General features: G+C 41.9%; 1 protein-coding gene and 1 pseudogene across 3 annotated transcripts in view; one reads left to right on the top strand and one right to left on the bottom strand.

Moving 5' to 3' along the window:
* The window catches only part of SOS2 (SOS Ras/Rho guanine nucleotide exchange factor 2), a 115,163-nt gene that overhangs the window by 62,867 nt on the left and 31,790 nt on the right, over window positions 1-20,506 (top strand). For 2 of the 3 annotated variants that reach the window (XM_058666397.1, XM_004584803.4), the window contains exons 12-14: window positions 1,309-1,431; window positions 6,973-7,076; window positions 15,904-16,126. In XM_058666397.1, coding sequence (XP_058522380.1) covers window positions 1,309-1,431; window positions 6,973-7,076; window positions 15,904-16,126 — 450 coding nt within the window. The remainder of the gene's footprint in view (window positions 1-1,308; window positions 1,432-6,972; window positions 7,077-15,903; window positions 16,127-20,506) is intronic. The other variant, XM_058666398.1, reaches the window with a different exon arrangement.
* Window positions 18,683-19,135, bottom strand: LOC118759244 (large ribosomal subunit protein eL21-like; annotated as a pseudogene).

The following is a 20,506-nucleotide window of genomic DNA, read 5'->3' as shown; positions in this document are numbered from 1 at the left end:
GGGAGCTGGATGGGAAGCAGGGCCGCTGGGATTAGAACTGGTGCCCATATGCGATCCTGGCGCATTGAAGGCGAGAACTTTAGCCGCTAGGCCAGCATGCCGGGCCCGAAAACAAAACCTCCTTAAAGAACAAGTCAAAAATGACTTATCAAATAACCTATCTTTAGTTTTTAAAAAATGCATTTGTTTGAAAGACATCTGTTGGCCTACCCCACAAATGGTCACCAAAGCCAGGTCTGGACTAAGCTGAAACCAGGAGCATGGAACTACATTTGAGCTTTCCACATGGGTGGCAGTCGCCCAAACACTTGAGCCATCCTCTGATGCTTTTGCAGAACCCATAGCAGGGAGCTGGATTGGAAGAAGAGCAGCCAGGACTTGAACTGGTGTCCACACAGATTGTTGACATCACAGGCAGAGGCCTAACTGACTACACCACAACATCAATCCCTAATAATCCATACTGAATATTTGTATTAGGGGACGGTGCTATGATTGCATGGGATTAAATTACCACTGTGGTATCCAATATTGGGGTGCTAATTTGCATCATAGCTGCCCTGTTTCCAGTTCAGCTACCTGTTAATGTACCAAGGAAGGTGAAAGATCCAAGATGAAGTTCTCCAAGTTCCTACACACACATGGGAGACCTGGAAGAAACTCCTAGCTCTTGGTTTCAGATTGGCTCCACTCTGGCCATTGTAGCCATTTGGGGAATGAACCAGTGGATAGAAGACCTCTCTCTGTTTCTCGTTCTCTAAATGTAACTCTGCCTTTTAAATAAAATAATAATAAATCTTTTAAAAAACCAAATCTTTGCCTTGGGACCCTGCACCCACGTGGGAGACCTGGTAGAGCTGGCTCCCAGCTTCAGATCGGTGTAGCACTGGCTGTTGCAGTCACTTGGGGAGTGAATCATTGGATGGAAGATTTTTCCCTCTGTCTCTCTTCCTCTCTGTATATCTGACTTTGCAATAAAAATAAATTAATTAAAAAAAGAGGTTTTGTTTTTCATGGATTTTTGGTTTTTTTTTCCACCTGTGGATATTTTCTATGGTATAGGTGCTACTATGTGTGTGTGTGCATTCAGAATTAAGGTTTCATATGTGTGTGTATATGAAACACATATGAAACCTTAGTTCTGAATACCAAAGAGCTTTTTTTGTGCTATGTAATACCTTATGGGAAACAGAATTGCAGTTTTGTTTGAAATGAAAGAAGGCTTCTTGGTTAAAGTATTGTTTCTGTTGTGCTTGAAATCCTTATTATTTATATGTGAATAGGTTTCTCTTCTGCTTTTTCTCTTAGATTTGAAATTCCAGAGCCTGAACCTACTGAAGCCGATAAATTGGCAATAGAGAAAGGCGAGCAACCAATTAGCGCAGACCTTAAAAGATTTCGCAAGGAGTATGTCCAACCAGTACAACTGAGGTTTGGCATGAATATTACATGTTTTATGTGCCATTCAATTTTCAGTACACACTTAATACTGCAACTCTTAACTATTTATTTATTTATTTAGTGTTTGTTTTGGAAGCTCTGAGCTCTTTTTTTTTTTCTTAAGATTTATCTATTTTTATTGGAAAGGCAGATACACAGAGAGAAGGAGAGACAGAGAGGAAGATCTTCCGTACAATGATTCACTCCCCAAGCAGCCGCAATGGCTGGAGCTGAGCCAATTCGAAGTCAGGAGCCTGGAGCTCTTCTGGGTCTCCCACGCAGGTGCAAGGCTTTGGTCCGTTCTTGACTGCTTTCCCAGGCCAAAAGCAGGGAGCTGGATGGGAAGTGGGGCCTCCGGGATTAGAACCGGTGCCCATATGGGATCCTGGCATGTGCAAGGCGAGGACTTTAACTACTATGCTGTCGCACCGGGCCTGCTCTTAGCTCTTAATTTAAATACAAGTCTTACTGTTAACAGTTGTAACTGTCCAAAATTCTTTCTATATGAAGCTACTCTTAGGTATCCTGAAGAAATTTAATTACCTAAATACATTGTTTTATTTGCAACAGATATCTTTGACATTTGATATTATGCTTATGGACTAGGATACTTGTTTGTTATTGTAAACAAAAATTACAAAATGTCAGGGAGGGCATTTGGTATGGTGGCTAAGATACCACTTGATTCACCTGCATCCTGTTTTGGAGTGCCTGGATCTGGGTCTGATTGCTGACTCCACTTCGAGCTCCAGCACCCTGGGGCATAGCAAGTGATAGATCAAATACTGGGGTCCTTGCCACCTAGATCAGAGACCCTGATGGAGTTCTGTTCTCTAGGCCTCAGGATGGTCCAGTTCATTATGGGTACTTGGAGAGTGAGCCAGCAAATGGAAGATCGCTCTGTTTCTGTCTCTTTGTCATTTTGTCTCTTTCAAATAAAATGAAAACAACTAAACAAATTTTAAAAATTATAAAATGTCATATAGTCTACTGTGCAACCATTTTTTTTGCAATTATTATCATTCTTCATGTTTTTTTTTTCTTCTCAATTTAAATCATATCCCTAGTAATCCTAGGCATATATGTGTGTGTGTGTATACATATAGGTATATATATATATATATATGTGTGTGTGTGTATGTACCTATAGGTGTGTATGTATGTGGGTGTGGGTGTGTATATATACCTATATGTACACACACTTTCAACATAATTTAAGCTAGACCAAACTAAATGGAGCAGTGAGTCAGAACTGAAACCCATGTCTGTCTTCCACAGCATTGTATACTGAGCATTGAAAATTGGAAACTCTTTGTATTAGCCTTCTTTATAGGGTAAGGGACAACCAAAGTGTTACCTATTTTATCCCCTGAAACTGAATTGTCATATTACCTGTATGTGATCTAAATATATTTTTCTCTGTGGATATTACATTTCCTTGATTATTGCTAACCTGTAGTTAAAACTTTGAAATTCAATATATTACTTATTTGTTTTTCAGTTTAATTTTCACAAATAAATGTAGTTTTGAAAGAATGATAATGCTCTCAGCTATATCGTGAGATTTGGGATTCTTTCAGCCAAAATGTTTAACATATCGTTCTTTCTATCAGAAGATCACATTAGGGGCCTGGCATTATGCCTGTGGTGCCAGCATCCCACTTGGGCATTGGTTCAAGTCCTGGCTACTCAACTTCCAATCCAACTCCCTGCTGGTGTGCCTAAGAAGGCAAAGGAGAATGACCCAAGTCCATACACTCCTGCACCCCTGCATCTGTGTAATTGGAAATAATATGAACAAAAACAAGAGAATATAACAATGAGAAAGTTGTACAAAGGAAATAAATAAGGAAATTGACCTGAGAGGATTGAAAACACCGCAAGTAATAGTAGATGAAATTAACCACAGCAAGTGGAGTGGAGTTGAAGATGGCCTTGAAATCTAAGCTGTGTTGTTAAAACCTGTTCTGTATACAGGAGACTAATGTTTTCTAACTTTTTTTTTTTTTTGTAATTTTAAAAAGCTACGAATAAGGAGATCTTACACCCACTAATTCATTCCTCAAATGGCCTCAACAGTCAGGGCTGAGCCAAACCAAAGCCAGGAGCCAGGAACATAATCCAGGTTTCCAGCATGGGTACAGGAACCCAAACACTTAAGTAATCTTCCTCTACTTTTTCTAGGGAGCTGATCAGAAGTGCAGTGGCTGGGACTAGTATCAGCACCCAATACAGGGTCTCAGTGTCATAGGTGGAGGCTAACCTGTTTTGTCACATCACTGGCCCATTGAAATTTTAAACATAGAACAATGTTGAGAATTTTGCAGTAAGCACCTATAAGTCTACCACTTAGATCTACTGTTACTATTTTGCTATACTTATTTTATCACTGACTGATTCATTTATGGTTTTTCGATCAGTCAATTAATCTAATTTTGGATGTATTTCAGAGAGATCAGGCGCGTTCAGGGTGGTTTGGCCGTAGACTAATTTTAGATATATTTCAAAGAACACTTCTTTTTTTTAAGATTTATTAATTTTTTAAAGATTTATTTATTTTATTACAAAGTCAGATATACAGAGAGGAGGAGAGACAGAGAGGAAGATCTTCCGTCCGATGATTCACTCCCCAAGTGAGCTGCAGCAGCCAGTGCTGCACCGATCCGAAGCTGGGAACCAGGAATCTCTTCCTGGTCTGCCACATGGGTGCAGGGTCCCAAGGCTTTGGGCCGTCCTCAGCTGCTTTCGCAGGCCACAGGCAGGGAGCTGGATGGGAAGTGGAGCTGCCAGGATTAGAACCGGTGCCCATATGAGAGCCCAGCTTGTTCAAGGCAAGGACTTTAGCTGCTAGGCCACAGCGCCAGGCCCATCAAAGAACACTTCTACTTAAATTCTTCAACTTGTGTATCATTATTATGTGGTATCTATTATTTGTCTTACAATATGCACATAATGAAATAGCATACTTTAGTTACTTTGCTTAAGTTTTAGCATTCATCTCTGAAATCTAAACTTTCCATAAAAGATTGTCATACCCCAGAAAATTCCTTTCTCTCCCTTCCAATCAATTTTAGTTCCTACTATCCAATAGCAGTCTTTTGATTTCTTTCTCTACATATTAGTTTCAACTACTTTTGTTCAACATGTTTCTGAAATTCATTAGTCTTGGTTTGTTGCTGAGATAGTGTTTAATCATATGCGTATACCACTATTTATTTGTTTCCCTTTGGAGAATACCTGGATTTTACAAGTTTTTGTGTTAATGAATAAAGCTGCTGTGAACCTTACCTTACTGTAAATATATTTTTTCACTTGTCTTGGGCAAATATTTCAGATTGGAATGCTAAGGTGGATTTAAGTTTAGTTTTAAATGAAACTGCCAAAATGTTTTCTCAACATTTTTACCACCAATATGTAAGAGTTTACTTACTTCTTTTCCTTACCAGTATTTAGTGGCATCAATCTTTGTATGTTAGCCATACTGCTAGTTATATAAAGATATCTCATTTTGGTGCCTGATGATGTTGAGAACTTTTTTTTTAACTAAGTAGATCTGTATATTTTTTACTTGAAAGGCAAAATTGCACAGAAAGAGAGAGAGAGAGAGAGATGTGCCATCCACTGAGTTCATTACCCAGATGGCCCATGTAGCAGGAGCTGAGCATATCTGAAGCAGGAGCCAGGAGCTGTTTTCAGGTCTCCCACATGGGTACAGGGGCCCAAGGACTTGAGCATCCTCTGCTGTTTTCTCAGGCCGTAAGTAGGGAACTGGATCGGAAATGGAGCAGCCTGAATACAAACTGGTGCACATATGCGATGCTGGTGGTGAAGGATTAGCCCCAGTGCCAACCCCTGAGAACTATTTTTGTCTCTTACTGAACACTCATACTTATTTTTGAAGAGTCTATTAAAATATTTCATATTTTGGATGGTCTTTTTATTAGTTAGTTGTAGGAATTTTTTGACAAGGACCCAGATGGCAGTTGTTTGTCAGGTTAACATTTTTCAAAGATTTTCTCCCAGTAGTTTCCTTAATGATGCCTTTAGATGAGCATAAGATCTTAATTTTGATGGAAGGTTTTTTCTTTGATATGAGAGTAGTTTTTTGAAAATTGTTTTATTGATTTGAAAGGCAGAGAGAGATGGGGGTAGATAGGAATCTTCCATCATCTGGTTCATTGACCAAATACCTTCAGCAGCAGGGTCTGAGCCATGCTGAAGCTAGGAGGTCAGGTAATAAATCAGCATCTGTCACCTGTTTGACAGGGACCCATGTAGTTAAGCTATCAATTGCTGCTTCCCAGGGTGAATAGAAAACTGGAATCTAAAGTGGGACTGAGACATGGATGCAGGCTTTCCAATGTGCGATGAAGTGCCTCAACTATGGCTTAAGTGTTTGCCCAACACCTGCCCCATTATGTGATAATAATTTAAAAAATGTATTGATGTTATAAAAACTAGAAAATAGAGACAATTGAAACAGAAGTGTTTGAACAATCCTAAGTATAAACTAAAACTGACACTTTTGTGATCTCTTGAAATGTTCTGTAAGCCACTGAGTTAAACAAATACATGACTGTAGGCTGTTTTATTACCAGTACAATGATAGAGGCTGAGAAGTACATATATTTTACTTCTAAAAATTTATATATTTGTTTGAAAGGTACAGTGATTCATAAAAAAGATCTTTCATGTTTCATGATCCATTCGCAAATGCCTACAGTAGCTGAAGATTGTCTGTCTCAAAGCCAAGACCCTAAAATTTAATCCAGTTTTCCCACATGGGTGACAGAAACCCAACTACTTGAACCATCACCTGTGGTGTAATAAGAGTACACATTAGAGCAGGCTGAACTGGAAGTAGAACTGAGACTTGAACTCAGGCACTTTGATGTGGAGTGTGGGCATTGTTAGTGGTGTCTTAACCAATTTGAAATGCTTGCTCCTAAATATATTTCCTTGGTCTGAGAAAAAACTGTTGTATGTCTGGGTAAAATAGATACTGCCTTAGAAATAATTATTTGTTAGAGTAACTAATATTGCTACTTTATGCTATCTCTCTGCTGGTAAGTGAAATGTTATATTTGTGTGTGTGTGATTATTCATTATTTACTTGCAAGGTTTTATGCCATCTTTTTTTTGTTATTATAAAACAAAACAGTGTGACAAAAGTAATATTTTTGCCTTTGGATATGAAATAAAAAAAAGTAGGCATACTCATAGGCCACATAAGAATTTGGTATCACTTGAATTTAAAATGGAATAGAATAAATTTTAGTTTTGCACAAAAGTATTTTTTCTTAACCTAAATGTGTAATTAAGGACAGAAACTACATTTTTATTCTCAGGAGTGTTTAAACATATAAATTATAAATGATCTGGAGACCTTCTTTCTTCACGGTATTGAAGCTCTTAAACGATTAGAGGTCTGACGGAGTTTTATATTGACTTTTGTACCTTGACATTTAAGAAATGAAAGAAGTGTGAATAAATGCCCAGATTTCAATAAAATTTTTTTTTCCATTTCATCAGGGTCTTAAATGTGTTTCGGCACTGGGTTGAACATCATTTTTATGACTTTGAAAGAGATTTGGAATTGCTTGAAAGACTAGAATCCTTCATTTCAAGTGTAAGAGGTATTTATTTTAAAGTTTAATTAAATCTTCTGTTGGGCTTATATTTGTTTTTAAATTTGTGAGCCTTTTAATTAAGTTAAGCTTTTTTAAGAGCTGAAATAATTTTTGGAATGATTTTTTTAAGATTTAGTTTTATTACAAGGTCAGATACACAGAGAGGAGAAGAGACAGAGAGGAAGATCTTCCGTCCGATGATTCACTCCCCAAATGAGCACAACGGCCGGTGCTGTGCTGATCCAAAGCCGGGAACCTGGAACCCCTTCCGGGTCTCCCATGCGGGTGCAGAGTCCCAAGGCTTTGGGCCGTCCTCGACTCTTTTCCCAGGCCACAAGCAGGGAGCTGGATGGGAAGTGGAGCTGCTGGGATTAGAACCGGTGCCCATATGGGATCCTGGTGTGTTCAAGGCAAGGACTTTAGCCGCTAGGCCATGGTGCCGGACCCTGGAATGATTTTTATAGACTAAGGATCTTATGTATGTTCAGAATCATATGAAGTTTTGGACCCGGCGGCATGGCCTAGCAGCTAAAGTCTTCGCCTTGAACGCCCCGGGATCCCATATGGGTGCCAGTTCTAATCCCAGCAGCTCCACTTCCCATCCAGCTCCCTGCTTGTGGCCTGGGAAAGCAGTTGAGGACGGCCCAATGCATTGGGACCTTGCACCCGTGTAGGAGACCCAGAAGAGGTTCCAGGTTCCCGGCTTCGGATCGGCGCGCATCGGCCCATTGCTGCTCACTTGGGGAATGAATCATCGGACGGAAGATCTTCCTCTCTCTGTCTCTCCTCCTCTCTGTATATCTGACTTTGTAATAAACTGAATAAATCTTTTAAAAAAAAACAAAGAATCATATGAAGTTTTAAAACCTTTCTTTTTTGGGGCTCGGCAGTGTGGCCTAGTGGCTAAGGTCCTTGCCTTGATCCCATGTGGCCACTGGTTCTAATCCCAGCAGCTCCACTTCCTCTCTATCCCTCCTCCTCTCAGTATATCTGACTTTGTAATAAAAAAAATAAAATAAATCTTTAAAAAAAAAAAAAACCTTTCCTTTTCCAGTTTTAGGAGGATATTTCTTTAAGGATTTATTTTTTTTGAAAAGGCAAAATTACAGAGAGAGTCTTCATCATCTGGTTCATTCCTTAGATGGCCTCAGCAGTTAGGCTGGGCCAGGCTGAACCAGGAACAGGAGCTGCTTCTTGGTCTCTCACGTGGGTGTAAGGCGTCCAAGCAGTTGGGCCATCTGCTGCTGCTGTTCCAGGCACATTGTCAGGGAGCTGGATTAGGAGTGGAGCAAGCAGGACTCAAATTAGTGCCCCCATAGGATACCGGCGTTATAGACAGTAGCTTTACCAACTATTACCAGAATGCTATACTTTTTTCAAAGCAGTCAGAAACACTCTAATACATTTGTTTAACTTTTTTTTTTTTAAGATTTATTCATTTTTTATTACAGCCAGATATACACAGAGGAGGAGAGACAGAGAGGAAGATCTTCCGTCCGATGATTCACTCCTCAAGTGAGCCGCAACGGGCCGATGCGCGCCATCCGATGCCGGGAACCTGGAACCTCTTCTGGGTCTCCCACGCGGGTGCAGGGTCCCAAAGCTTTGGGCCGTCCTCAACTGCTTTCCCAGGCCACAAGCAGGGAGCTGGATGGGAAGTGGAGCTGCCGGGTTTAGAACCGGTGCCCATATGGGATCCCGGGGCTTTCAAGGCGAGGACTTTAGCCGCTAGGCCACGCCGCCCGGCCCTGTTTAACTTTTTTAAAAAGATTTATTTATTTTTATTATAAAGTCAGATATACAGAGAGAAGGAGATACAGAGAAAAAGATCTGCCTTCCTTTGGTTCACTCTCCAAGTGGCTGCAATGACCAGAGCTGAGTGGATCTGAAGCCAGGAACCAGGAGTTTCCTCCTGGTTTCCCAAGCAGGTGCAGAGTCCCAAGGCTTTGGGCTATCTTCCACTGCTTTCCCAGGCTGCAAGCCAGGAGCTGGAAGTGAGTGGAGCAGCTCGGATATGAGACTGCACCTATGTGGGATCCCGGCATGAGCAAGGCAGGAAGTTTAATCATTAGGCTACCACGCCAGTCCCTATTTAACTTTTATCTTGTCTCAGAGTTGCTGTTTTCTTTTTCTTTAATTAAATAGAAATGTGTACATTTTTTGTTTCTATAATCTCTTTAATTTTGTTTTTTAAACTTTGGATGATTAACACTTTTTTCCAGTAAGATTTATGTTCTCTGGGAAACGTTTTTGATATATTTTGACACATTAGAAACAGGATTTTCTTATTTGAAATTTCAGAAATAAAATTATGGGCCATGAACATTTAAACAAATATGTATGTTATCAAATGTTTATTATTGGATGAAAAACATTTATGTTTTTCTGGTGTTAAAACACATTAAAAATATTGTAAAAGCACATCTTTTTCTTCAAGTCCTGCTTGTTCTTTAAGGGGAATTTAATTTAACATAGAATTTAATTTGTTTTTTTCAACTTTGAGTGGTGTTTTTTTTTTTCACTTTTTTTGAGGTTTTTTTAAGGAATATTTTTACCATGTGTGCCTTAACTTTTTCAAAATACTAAATTTTAATACAATCACAACTGTCTCTGAAAGTTTTTTTTGTTTATTATTTAAAGACAGAATTACAGAAAAAGGAGAGATGTTCTATTACTAGTTCACTCCTCAAATAGTCGTCATAGCAAGTGCTGGGCCAAGGTAGAGCCAGGAACCAGAAGCCTCTTCTGGGTTTCTCATCTGGGTGCAGGGCCCCAACCACTCTAGCCATCCTCCTTCCAGGCACATTAGCAGGGATCTGGATCAGAAGCAGAGCACTGCGTTCTTGAACCAGTGCCCACATGAGATGCCAGTGTGACAGGCACTGGCCCAATGTTCTGCATCACATCACTGTTCCCCAATATACTAATTTTTAAATTAAATACTCTAGAAAATGTATTACTTAGTATGATACAGTTTTGTAGGTAGAGTTCTTCCCTTCCTCACACCTCTTTCTCCCCCACTATTATACCCTGAATTTTCAGGGTTGTATAGTCTCTTAGTAACGGTTCCAAGATTAACTTTCTGCTATTTAAATGTATCATGACATGGTAGGTGTGTTCTTTTTTTTTTTTTTTAAATTTATTTATTTTTATTACAAAGTCAGATATACAGAGAGGAGGAGAGACAGAGAGGAACATCCGTCTGATGATTCACTCCCCAAGCGAGCGCAACGGCTGATGCTTTGCCGATCCGATGCCAGGAGCCAGGAACTTTTTCCAGGTCTCCCACGCGGGTGCAGGGTTCCAAAGCTTTGGGCCATCCTCGACTGCTTTCCCAGGCCACAGGCAGGGAGCTGGATGGGAAGTGGAGCTGCCGGGACACAAACCAGCACCCATATGGGATCCCGGGGCGTTCAAGGCAAGGACTTTAGCCGCTAGGCCATGCTGCCAGGCCAGGTTTGTTCTTAATGAGAACACCGAATTATACATAATCAAAGAAAAGGCTAACACATTCACGTTACAATAAATCAAAGGTAAATGGTGTTGTTAATATAAATAAAATCTTTTCCTGTCCAAGATGTATCTCAGATAACGACATATTCATGACAAAAGTTTAGGTTTCTTTTTTTAAGTTTTTTTTTTTTTTTTTGGAAAGGCAGATATACACAGAGGCAGAGAGACACAGAGAGGAAGATCTTCCATCCGATGATTCACTCTACAAGTGGCCACAATGGCCAGAGCTGAGCCAATCTAAAGCCAGGGACCAGAAGCTTCTTCCAAGTCTCCCATGTGGGTGCAGGGTCCCAGGGCTTTGGCAGATCTTCAACTGCTTTCCCAGACCACAGGCAGGGAACTAGATGGGAAGCAGGTCTGCTGGGACACAAACCAGCACCCATATGGGATCCCGGAGTGTTAAAAGCAAAGACTTTAGCCACTAGACTACCACGCTGGGCCCAGAAAATTTAGTTCTATAGAAATAGTTCTATGGTAGATAGTAGGAATGGGCTGGTGCTGTGATATAGTCGTTCAAGCCATCACCTTTAGTAATGATGGCATCCCATCTGGGAGCCGGTCTGAGTCTTCTCTCTCTGTCTCTTTTTTTATTTACTTTTATATGAAAGGCAGATTGTTTTTTAATCAGGAGAAATGAAGACATAGAGAGAGGTCTTTCCATCCACTAGTTCACTCCCAGAGTGATCCAAAGCCAGTAGTCAGAAGCTTCTTCCAGCTCTCTCATACGCAGGTTAAGTCTGCCGCAATACTGCTTTCCCAGGCCCTAAGCAACGAGCTGGAGCAGTAGGGGAGCAGCTAAGACAGGAGCCTGTGCCTGTGGGCAAAGGATTTAGCCTGCTATGTCACTGCATCAACCCCGGCTACTCACTTCTAATCCAGCTCCCTGTTAATGGGCCAAAGATGAAATGAGCTCTTGGCTTCTGGTTTCAGTCTGAATCAGTTCCAGCCATTTCAGCTGTTTGGGGAATGATCCAGCCAGTGGAAGACCTCTCTCTCTCTCTCTCTCTAATTCTACCTTTAAATACATTTTTAAAAATAAAAAGTTCTGGGGCCCGGCGACGTGGCCTAGCAGCTAAAGTCCTTGCCTTGAACGCCCCGGGATCCCATATGGGCGCGGTTCTAATCCCGGCAGCTCCACTTCCCATCCAGCTCCCTGCTTGAGGCCTGCGAAAGCAGTCGAGGATGGCCCAGAGCTTTGGGACCCTGCACCTGCGTGGGAGACCCAGAAGAGGTTCCAGGTTCCCAGCTTCGGATCGGTACGCATCGACCCGTTGCGGCTCACTTGGGGAGTGAATCATCGGACGGACGATCTTCCTCTCTGTCTCTTCTCCTCTCTGTATATCTGACTTTGTAATAAAATGAATAAATCTTTAAAAAAAAATTAAAAGTTCTGCTAATAAGTGAAGAACAGATGATAGATTATCAGCATTTCTCAATTCCTGGTAAAATGGTACATGCAAAAATTAGGAGTATGTGTAGACAAACATCATAAAAAGAAAACTTGGCATTGTATGTCTCTTTAAGTATTGTTCTTGGCAGGGCCAGCACAGTAATCTAGTGGCTAGGGTCCTCGTCTTGCATGCACCAGGATTCCATGTGGGTGCCGGTTCTAATCCTTCCAGCCTTGCTTCCCATCCAGCTCCCTGTTTGTGGCCTGGGAGGGCAGTCAAGGATGGTCCAGGGTCTTGGGACCCTGCAGTTGCATGGGAGACCTAGAATAAGTGCCTTACTCTTGGTTTGGATCGGCTCAGCACTGACCATAGTGGGTGAATCATTGAATGGAAGATCTTCCTCTTTGTCTCTCCTCTTCTCCCTGTATCTGACTTTCCAATAAAAATAAATAAATCTTAAAAACAAACAAGTAAATAAATAAAAGTGTTCTTGGCAAGTATTTGTATCAAAAAAAAAAAAATTCTGAATTACATGTCCAACACAGAAAATGACGGCCAATGATATTACATGGATGAATGTGGCAAATGACAGGTTTGGGGAACTCCTAAGGGCATGTACTTCTGTTTATTCAACAAAATTAGTGAGCAAAAGTGATTGATACAGGTGAAACCTACAGATTAAAGGAGATTCGAGACATATTAACTAAATGCAGTTATATCTTGTGTCCTTTTTTTTTAAAGTTTTTTTTGCTATATTTTTGACAATCTTTACATAGTTAATTAGGGCAAAGAGGTTCAAGAGCTATAGGAAAGTGGGTAAGACTATTATTTCCATATTGTTTCCTTCATGTATCTGAGGTAAAGGGGAATATTGAGGGAGAAGCCCCACCCAGTTTCCCACCCACCCCCGGTCCCGGATGTGGGGCATGCTCTAAGATACTTGCTCAAGTGGTTTTGATAGTTTACCAGTTATGAATTGCTGCCAGTCTCGCCACCCAAGCACGATGAGGTCATCGAAGAATCCACTGATTGACATAGTCCATCACAGAGTTTCTGTTTGCCCAGTATTTCACTGCCAACATTTAGCTGAGATGGTTGATTGACCTGTTCTGTCTGCTGTCTTTTCTTGGTTAGGGTTCTGAGTCCGGCAGTTCGATTGGGGTGATCTCCAAAGAAGCTTTGTCTGGGGTGTTCTCAGGCCAGATTCTTGTATGTAGTAGCAAGTACAGGGCCCAGCAATAGTCCATTGCCCTGATCAGCTGGTGGTTGCAATTGCTGGGTTGGTTCTGTTTTCAGTCCCGACTTCCACTGGAACCAATGGGTGTTGCAGTCCAGCCTGGTTCTGCCCAGCACATACTCGGCTCTTGCATAAACCAGTGGGATCTGCAGCCTAGTCGGAGCGACTCACAATAACCCCCACCAGGCCCGCCCCCTACCCTGGTTTGCCAGTATGTGAAGCAGACTACTCCAGTCTGTCCCACTTCCCATTTGGCTCTCATACATGTCAGTGGGTATTGAAGCTTAGTTCCATCTAACCAGCTCAACTATCTAGCCCTCATGGAAGTTGAGTGCCTCTCTGTCTAGCCACCCCAGCCCCTGTCCTAGTTTTGTGCCCTCCCATGGGAGTGGTAACCCAAGAGCGAGGAGCCCACTATTTCCCTCCCTGGCCACTCCCACTCCTGGATTATGCACTCTCCAGGTGGTTCTGTAGTTTGACTTGACAGAATTAGCCTCCAGTGCCATCTTCTGCCAGCTGATGCTGTGGCTAAGCCCAAACAACCCTCACCCACTCTACTTTTGTTTGCACCAGCACGAATAATCAGCCCAGCCTGGCTTTTCCCTGATCTAGTCCATATGAGGCCCACAGATGTTGTAGCCCTGCTTAGTCTGGTCTGCCCCCATCCCAGCCCACGCTCTCCAGTGGGAGTAGCTGTCCAGCAAGGGAACCCCCCCACTTAATCCCCCTGCTGGCTCTGCCACCTCCCTTCCTGGTTCTCACTCATGCTGGATGGGCTCTTCGGTCATATACGGTACAGGCAGCCTCGCCTTGGCATTCCGTATTGTGGACTGGTTTTTGTCATGACCGAATCTGGCTCGACCCACACTCTGTTCTGGTGCTCGGATTTGCCAGTGGATGACGTGAACTGATTCAGCCTGGTCTGCCCCCGACCCATGCCAGATGTATGCCAGTGGGAAACTTTCCATGGCCTGTTCTGGGCTGTTTCCTATCATGCTTCTTGCACTTACCTGCAGGGACTGTGTCCTGCCAGAGGCGTTGCCCAGGTTCCTCCATCAGAACCCTTCCCAATGCCAGATTTTGCGCATACCAGGGGACCCATGAGCCAGCCCTACTCAGTTCACCTCCTGTCCTAGCAGGAACAGTGGCTTTTCCTGACTGATCCTCAGCCCAAGCTGGTTTATGCTGTTGGATGTTTCAGCCCAGCCACAGCTCATCCATACCCACATACGGCTCACACATGGTTCATTAGGGGTTGAGACCTAGCCTAGTCCGTCCCACATCTACTCTGGTCTTCCAGGACACCAGACTGTGTTGGGGACTGTCCAGCTTGTTGTGTCCAGTCCCAGTTCACACTTGTGCCAAGGGAGACTGCAACTGTATCCTGATCAGAATGCAGCCCCCATTTCAGCGCACGCGCCTCTAGGTGGGAACCTCAACCCAGTTAGGGTGTCCCCTTAGCTCCCTAACTGGGCCTGTTTCCAGTCATAGATCACGTGCATGCCAGTGGTGGCTCTGACTCAACTTAGCTCAGCCCCTCACCTGTCCTGGCCTTTGCCCTTAGTTTTGTGTCCTTTTTTAAACAAGCCAATTATAAAAAAAATTTGAGACACAAATATTCAATAAGTGAAGAAGGAATACAGTTGTCAGTAAAATGTATATAAGAACTTATGGATAAAGGAATGTCATAGAACAGATGATACACTGTTTGAAGATAGGAAGTTGCAGTTAAAAAATGATTGCTTTTTAAATTTCAGGGACAGATTTGTTTTATGGCTTTTCATTTAAGGGGCTGTATAGTAACTGTGTAATAGAGACTCATATCAAGATGTAAAGATACAATGCAGTATGTATCTCTACTTCCAAATCAAAGATGGACTCCCAATAAAACTTAAATGTATCTTGACAATAGGATGCTGGACTCTGTGCCATTGTCCATATCTATAACGTCAGTATACACTTAAATAGCAAAATGATGGACTTATGACTGTTTATGAATGACTATACTATTGTAATAATATAGAGGAGATCAGTTGGAGATTGGAGTTTGGGGAGGAGATAAGGGAAATCTCAGATCCTTATTATAATAAAATAATAAATAGCATTAATGTATAAATATATGAATAATATATAAACATACACATAATAAAAATAATTTTTTTAAAAAATGTTCAGGGATACACTGAAAGCTGCCATCCACTGGCCCTCTCTGAAAGTGCCTACACTGACCAGGACTGGGCCAGGGTAAATCCAGCAGTCAAAAACCTAATCTATGTCTCTCACCTGGATAGATAGGAACTTAATTACAAGGGCCATCACCACTTTTGGAGGAAGTGCAGTCAGGAACCAGAACCAGGAATCTAACCCAGATGCTCTGATCTGGCATGCGGCTGTCTTAACCACTGGGGTAAATACCTACTCCCACAAGTTGTCAGTTTTTATATATAATGGTTTTAGAGTTATTATTTTGAAGGGACTTTTAGAGACAAACATGAATGCAATGGTATGGTATGTTGGATTTGTTTTAGAAGTAAACCAGAAGCATGAAGAAGGACATCAGTGAGATCAGACGAAGCAAATTGGCCATGGGCTGGTAGTTGTTGAAGTGAGATGAAAATAAAAAAGTATGAAACCTTTGCACTTATGACTGTCAAATAAAGTGTTTTTATTTATATGTTTTTTTTTTCCCTAGGGAAAGCTATGAAGAAATGGGTGGAATCAATTGCTAAGATCATCAAGAGGAAGAAGCAAACCCAGGCAAATGGAATAAGCCACAATATTACCTTTGAGAGTTCACCTCCACCAACTGAATGGCATATCAGCAGACCGGGACAGTTTGAAACATTTGATCTTATGACACTTCATCCAATAGAAATTGCACGTCAGCTAACTCTTTTGGAATCTGATCTCTATAGGTAGACAATGTTAACTGTTTTTCTCTGTTATTTTTTATTTTTATTATTAAGATGTTTACATAGTTTGATCAGGGTGGGAAAAGTGGGTGAGACCATTGTTTCCACATTTACTCCTTCCTCTTCATGTATGTGGGGGGAGGGGGAGACAAGAGGAGAAGCTGCACCCAGCCTCCCAGCTGCCCCAGTACCCAGAGATGGGGAACAGCCACCCAATATCATCCCCGGGACCTTGAGGTGGAGCATGTTCAGAGGGTTCTGCTCAAGTGGTTTCAGTAGTTTTGAAATGCTGTCAATCTCACTGATTTATCCAAGGATGAGAAAATTCTTCCAATGTCCATTGGCTGACATAGTCAACCTCAAAGTCTCTATTCGCCCAGATTTGCTGTCATCACTTGGTTGCGGTAGTTGTCCAATTTGTTTTACCCTCTTTTTTCTGCTGTGGTATCAGATGTCCTCTGCAGACCCCAATGGGCTGCCATATCCTCTGTGTGCATCTGGGCTTCCCGTGCATTGCTCTGTCTTTTTCAACTGAGGAGGCCCAGTTTTAACAGGCATTCCATGGTCAGACCATCAATCCTTGATGTGAGCCCTCATGTCTCCTATATATCCCCACCTTTGCCATCTCCCAGCCCCCTGCAAGCCCCCACACCAAGCCCCCACAAGCATGCTGATGGGCAGCCAGTGGGCTTTGCCTAACACCATTGGCCCCTCATGGCCCGACCCAGGCCCCGCTGGAGCCCCCACCCCAATGGCTCATGGACCTAGCACCCACAACATGGCAGGCCAAAAACCCAGGCCAGGTGATCCAGGTATACTGCATCTGTCCTTGTGGACTTGGGGATAGCTCGTATAACAGTTTCTGACTATAATCTGTCCTGCAGGTAAAAGCCTTACATTTTCAGGGCCCAGTAATTCTTCATAGAGAGTGAATGAGAGAAGACCAAAAACAATGTATAGTAACCACTCTGAAGTCAATCACACCTCTCCTACTATTGATAACTTTGTCATATTGTCTTAGAATAAGATCATTGAATTAAGTCAGTCAGTACAAATGCTAGGATCTTGACAACTAAGTGAATAGAATATTGGATGACACAGGCTTTATTCTGTCATTTACAACTCAGGCTTTTGTTTTTTTATTAAAGATTTATTCATTTTATTACACAGAGGAGGAGAGACAGAGAGAGGAAGATCTTCCGTCCGATGATTCACTCCCCAAGTGAGCCGCAACGGGCCGGTGCGCACCAATCCGAAGCCGGGAACCTGGAACCTCTTCCGGGTCTCCCATGCGGGTGCAGGGTCCCAATGCATTGGGCTGTCCTCGACTGCTTTCCCAGGCCACAAGCAGGGAGCTGGATGGGAAGTGGAGCTGCTGGGATTAGAACCAGTGCTCATATGGGATCCCCGGGCATTCAAGGCGAGGACTTTAGCCACTAGGCCACGGCGCTGGGCCCAACTCAGGCTTTTATAATGAGTATAGACTTTGCAGGTATCAGTTCCCTCCCCCTAAAAACAAACCTCATCTTCATCACTATCATTACAACAGAATTTTTCTGTCTTTGGAAATATAAATACATTTCAGAAGTTATCCTAATTAACAGCCAGTTTTTGCTTACTGTGAAACACAGGGAAAAGCAGAAATGTATAAAATTTATTGCTAAGGGAATATGTATAGATACCAAAATAAATTTTACCTTCTTTGGAATTAGTCTCTGATTGGCATTGACTGTGCTATTTGGAATACAGGCATTGGCACACACACTGGATGTTGTCAGTATCTGGGTCAGAGCATTGAAATGCATATAGTTTTTCTTAAGGCTGTGAGAATTTTTATACATAAAAAAATAAAGGAATTTGTGACTAGAGGTACTCAAGCGAATAGAAATGAGTCAAAATTTTTCCTGGGGACCAGTGCCATGGCTCAGCAAGCTAATCTGCTGCCTGTAAGCACCAGCATCCTGTATGGGCACTAGTTCTAATCCTGATTATTCCACTTCCCATCCAGCTCCCTGTTTATGGCTTGGGAAAGCAGCAGATGATGGCCCAACCCTGTGCCCCTGCACCCACGTAGGAGACCCACTGGCTCCTGGGTTTGGATTGGCTCAGCTCCGGCAATTGCGGCCATTTGATGAGCCAGCAAAGGGAAAATCTCTGTATCTCTGTCACACTCTGTCTGTCTCTCTGTAAATCAGTCTCTTACCAAAAAAAAAAAAAATGAATCTTAAAAAAATTTTTCGTGTAGTGAAACTATTACATAAATGGACTTTAGAAAAAAAAGCAGACTACTTAGATCCATGTGGAACTATTTTCAGAATGTAAAAATACCTGTGTTAATTGACATGTATTATGAAATAAGGATAACCTGCATAGAATATTGACATTCTTTGTAAATTAAATTTCTGGGGACAAGTAGAGCTACTTAAAACTTATTTCAGAACTATTATCAAGTAGCTATTTGTAATGAAGGCTAGTGATAAAAACATTTATTTTAGAGTCCAGAGGTCTTTTATTTTTCTTTTACACTTACTATGCCGTGAATTCTTAAGAAATGGTTTGTTACAGCTCCGGTTCCTTTCCATTGATTCTGATGAAGTGGGCTCCTCTGAGTGGTATGGGCTGCTGCTTTGGTTGAGCCCAGATACCTTTCTCTCTGGCTTCCTTCTTTTTCTGATCATTTTCCTTCACTCATTTTGGAAGCTATATTGACTCTTAGAGTGTTTAATATGCTCAGTACATACATTTATTGTCTTAGCAAGAATCTTGCCGTTAACTTGTTTGTTTACCACAATGCCAACAGCATTCTGGGTAACATGCAGTTAGACTCTTCCTGTTTTGTCATGGTAACATTTAGGGGCTTTCTTTTTTCAACAGTACCCATTCCCTTGGTATCTACTATGTCACCTTTCTTGTAAATGTACAGGTATGTGGCCAAAGGAACAGCTCCATATTTCCTAAAGGCCTGGAGAACATGTCACAGGCGCTTCTCCTCTTTCCCATTGTGTTCCTCATCTTGGTGAATTACTGAAAGATGGCATTTCCAGCTGAAAGGCCAAAGCATTTTTTTAAGGAAGGAGAGCAGTGCCATGTCCTTGACTCACTGTGTGCAGTGGTTTAATCAGCACTTAGTAAATATCTCATGTGTTTAAAATAATATCATGAGAGCTCGTGAATAACAACTACACATAAAATTGAAATCCTTCATGTAATTTTGACAGTCTCATTGTTTTTCTATCCATAGGAAATAACGTCTACTCTGAATGTGGTATTTACTGTGGTTTCATATGTCTTTATAATTCTAAACATATTCATAAACAGCATGTGGCATTGTTTTGAACATTTTAAAAAATTAGTTGAAAGAGCTACAAAGATAAAAAGATCTTCCATCAAGTAGCCAGGAAATTCATCCAGGTCTCCCCTGTGGGTAGCAGGGGTCCAAATACTTGAGCCATTTGCTGCTTTTTTCAGGCCATTAGCAAGGAGCTACATCGAATATGGAGCATCCAGGACACAAACTTGGGTTGCAGGCAGTGACTTGACTTTTTACGCCACAACCCCAGTGCCGTGTTTTGCCCATTTAAATAAAACTCATTTCAGAAGCAATGTGAACTCATCGATTGATTTGCTCTGCAAATGTTCACAGTAGCATGTGGCTGCAGTGAGAGCCAGCAATACCATCCAGAGTTGTTGTCGCTACCTCCCAAGGTCTGCACTGCCAAGAAATTGGAATCAGAAAATACAACATAGGCAGGGTATAGGTAACTTAGCCAGTTGGCTAAATGCCCACTGTTTGTATATTTTTAAACTATCTGCTTAGGTATCATTTTTTAGCTTTGTTTTACTAAATTGATTTTGGTATTTAAGCTGATAAGTCTAGTTTTAGTTTGTTTAGTTTAGAGCCTCTGTTATACTTCATTATTTAAATTCTGCATAGCTGATACAGTTTGTTGATGATGAACTGCTAGGTTATTTGGAAGTTTTTACTTTTTTTTTTTTAAAGATTTATTCATTTTATTACAGCCAGATATACACAGAGGAGAAGAGACAGAGAGGAAGATCTTCCGTCCGATGATTCACTCCCCAAGTGAGCCACAATGGGCCGATGCGCGCCGATCCGAAGCCGGGAACCTGGAACCTCTTCCGGGTCTCCCATGCGGGTGCAGTGTCCCAATGCATTGGGCTGTCCTCAACTGCTTTCCCAGGCCTCAAGCAGGGAGCTGGATGGGAAGTGGAGCTGCCGGGATTAGAACCGGTGCCCATATGGGATCCCGGGGCTTTCAAGGCGAGGACTTTAGCCACTAGGCCATGCCGCCGGGCCCAGTTTTTACTTTTTTAAAGACTTACTTATTTTTGTTTGAAAGACGGATGTACAGAGAGAAGGAA

This window comes from Ochotona princeps, chromosome 6 (assembly GCF_030435755.1).
Source record: "Ochotona princeps isolate mOchPri1 chromosome 6, mOchPri1.hap1, whole genome shotgun sequence".
Classification (NCBI taxonomy): domain Eukaryota; kingdom Metazoa; phylum Chordata; class Mammalia; order Lagomorpha; family Ochotonidae; genus Ochotona; species Ochotona princeps.
Note: the sequence above shows the minus strand (reverse complement) of the source record. Positions and strands in the feature narration are given on the sequence as shown.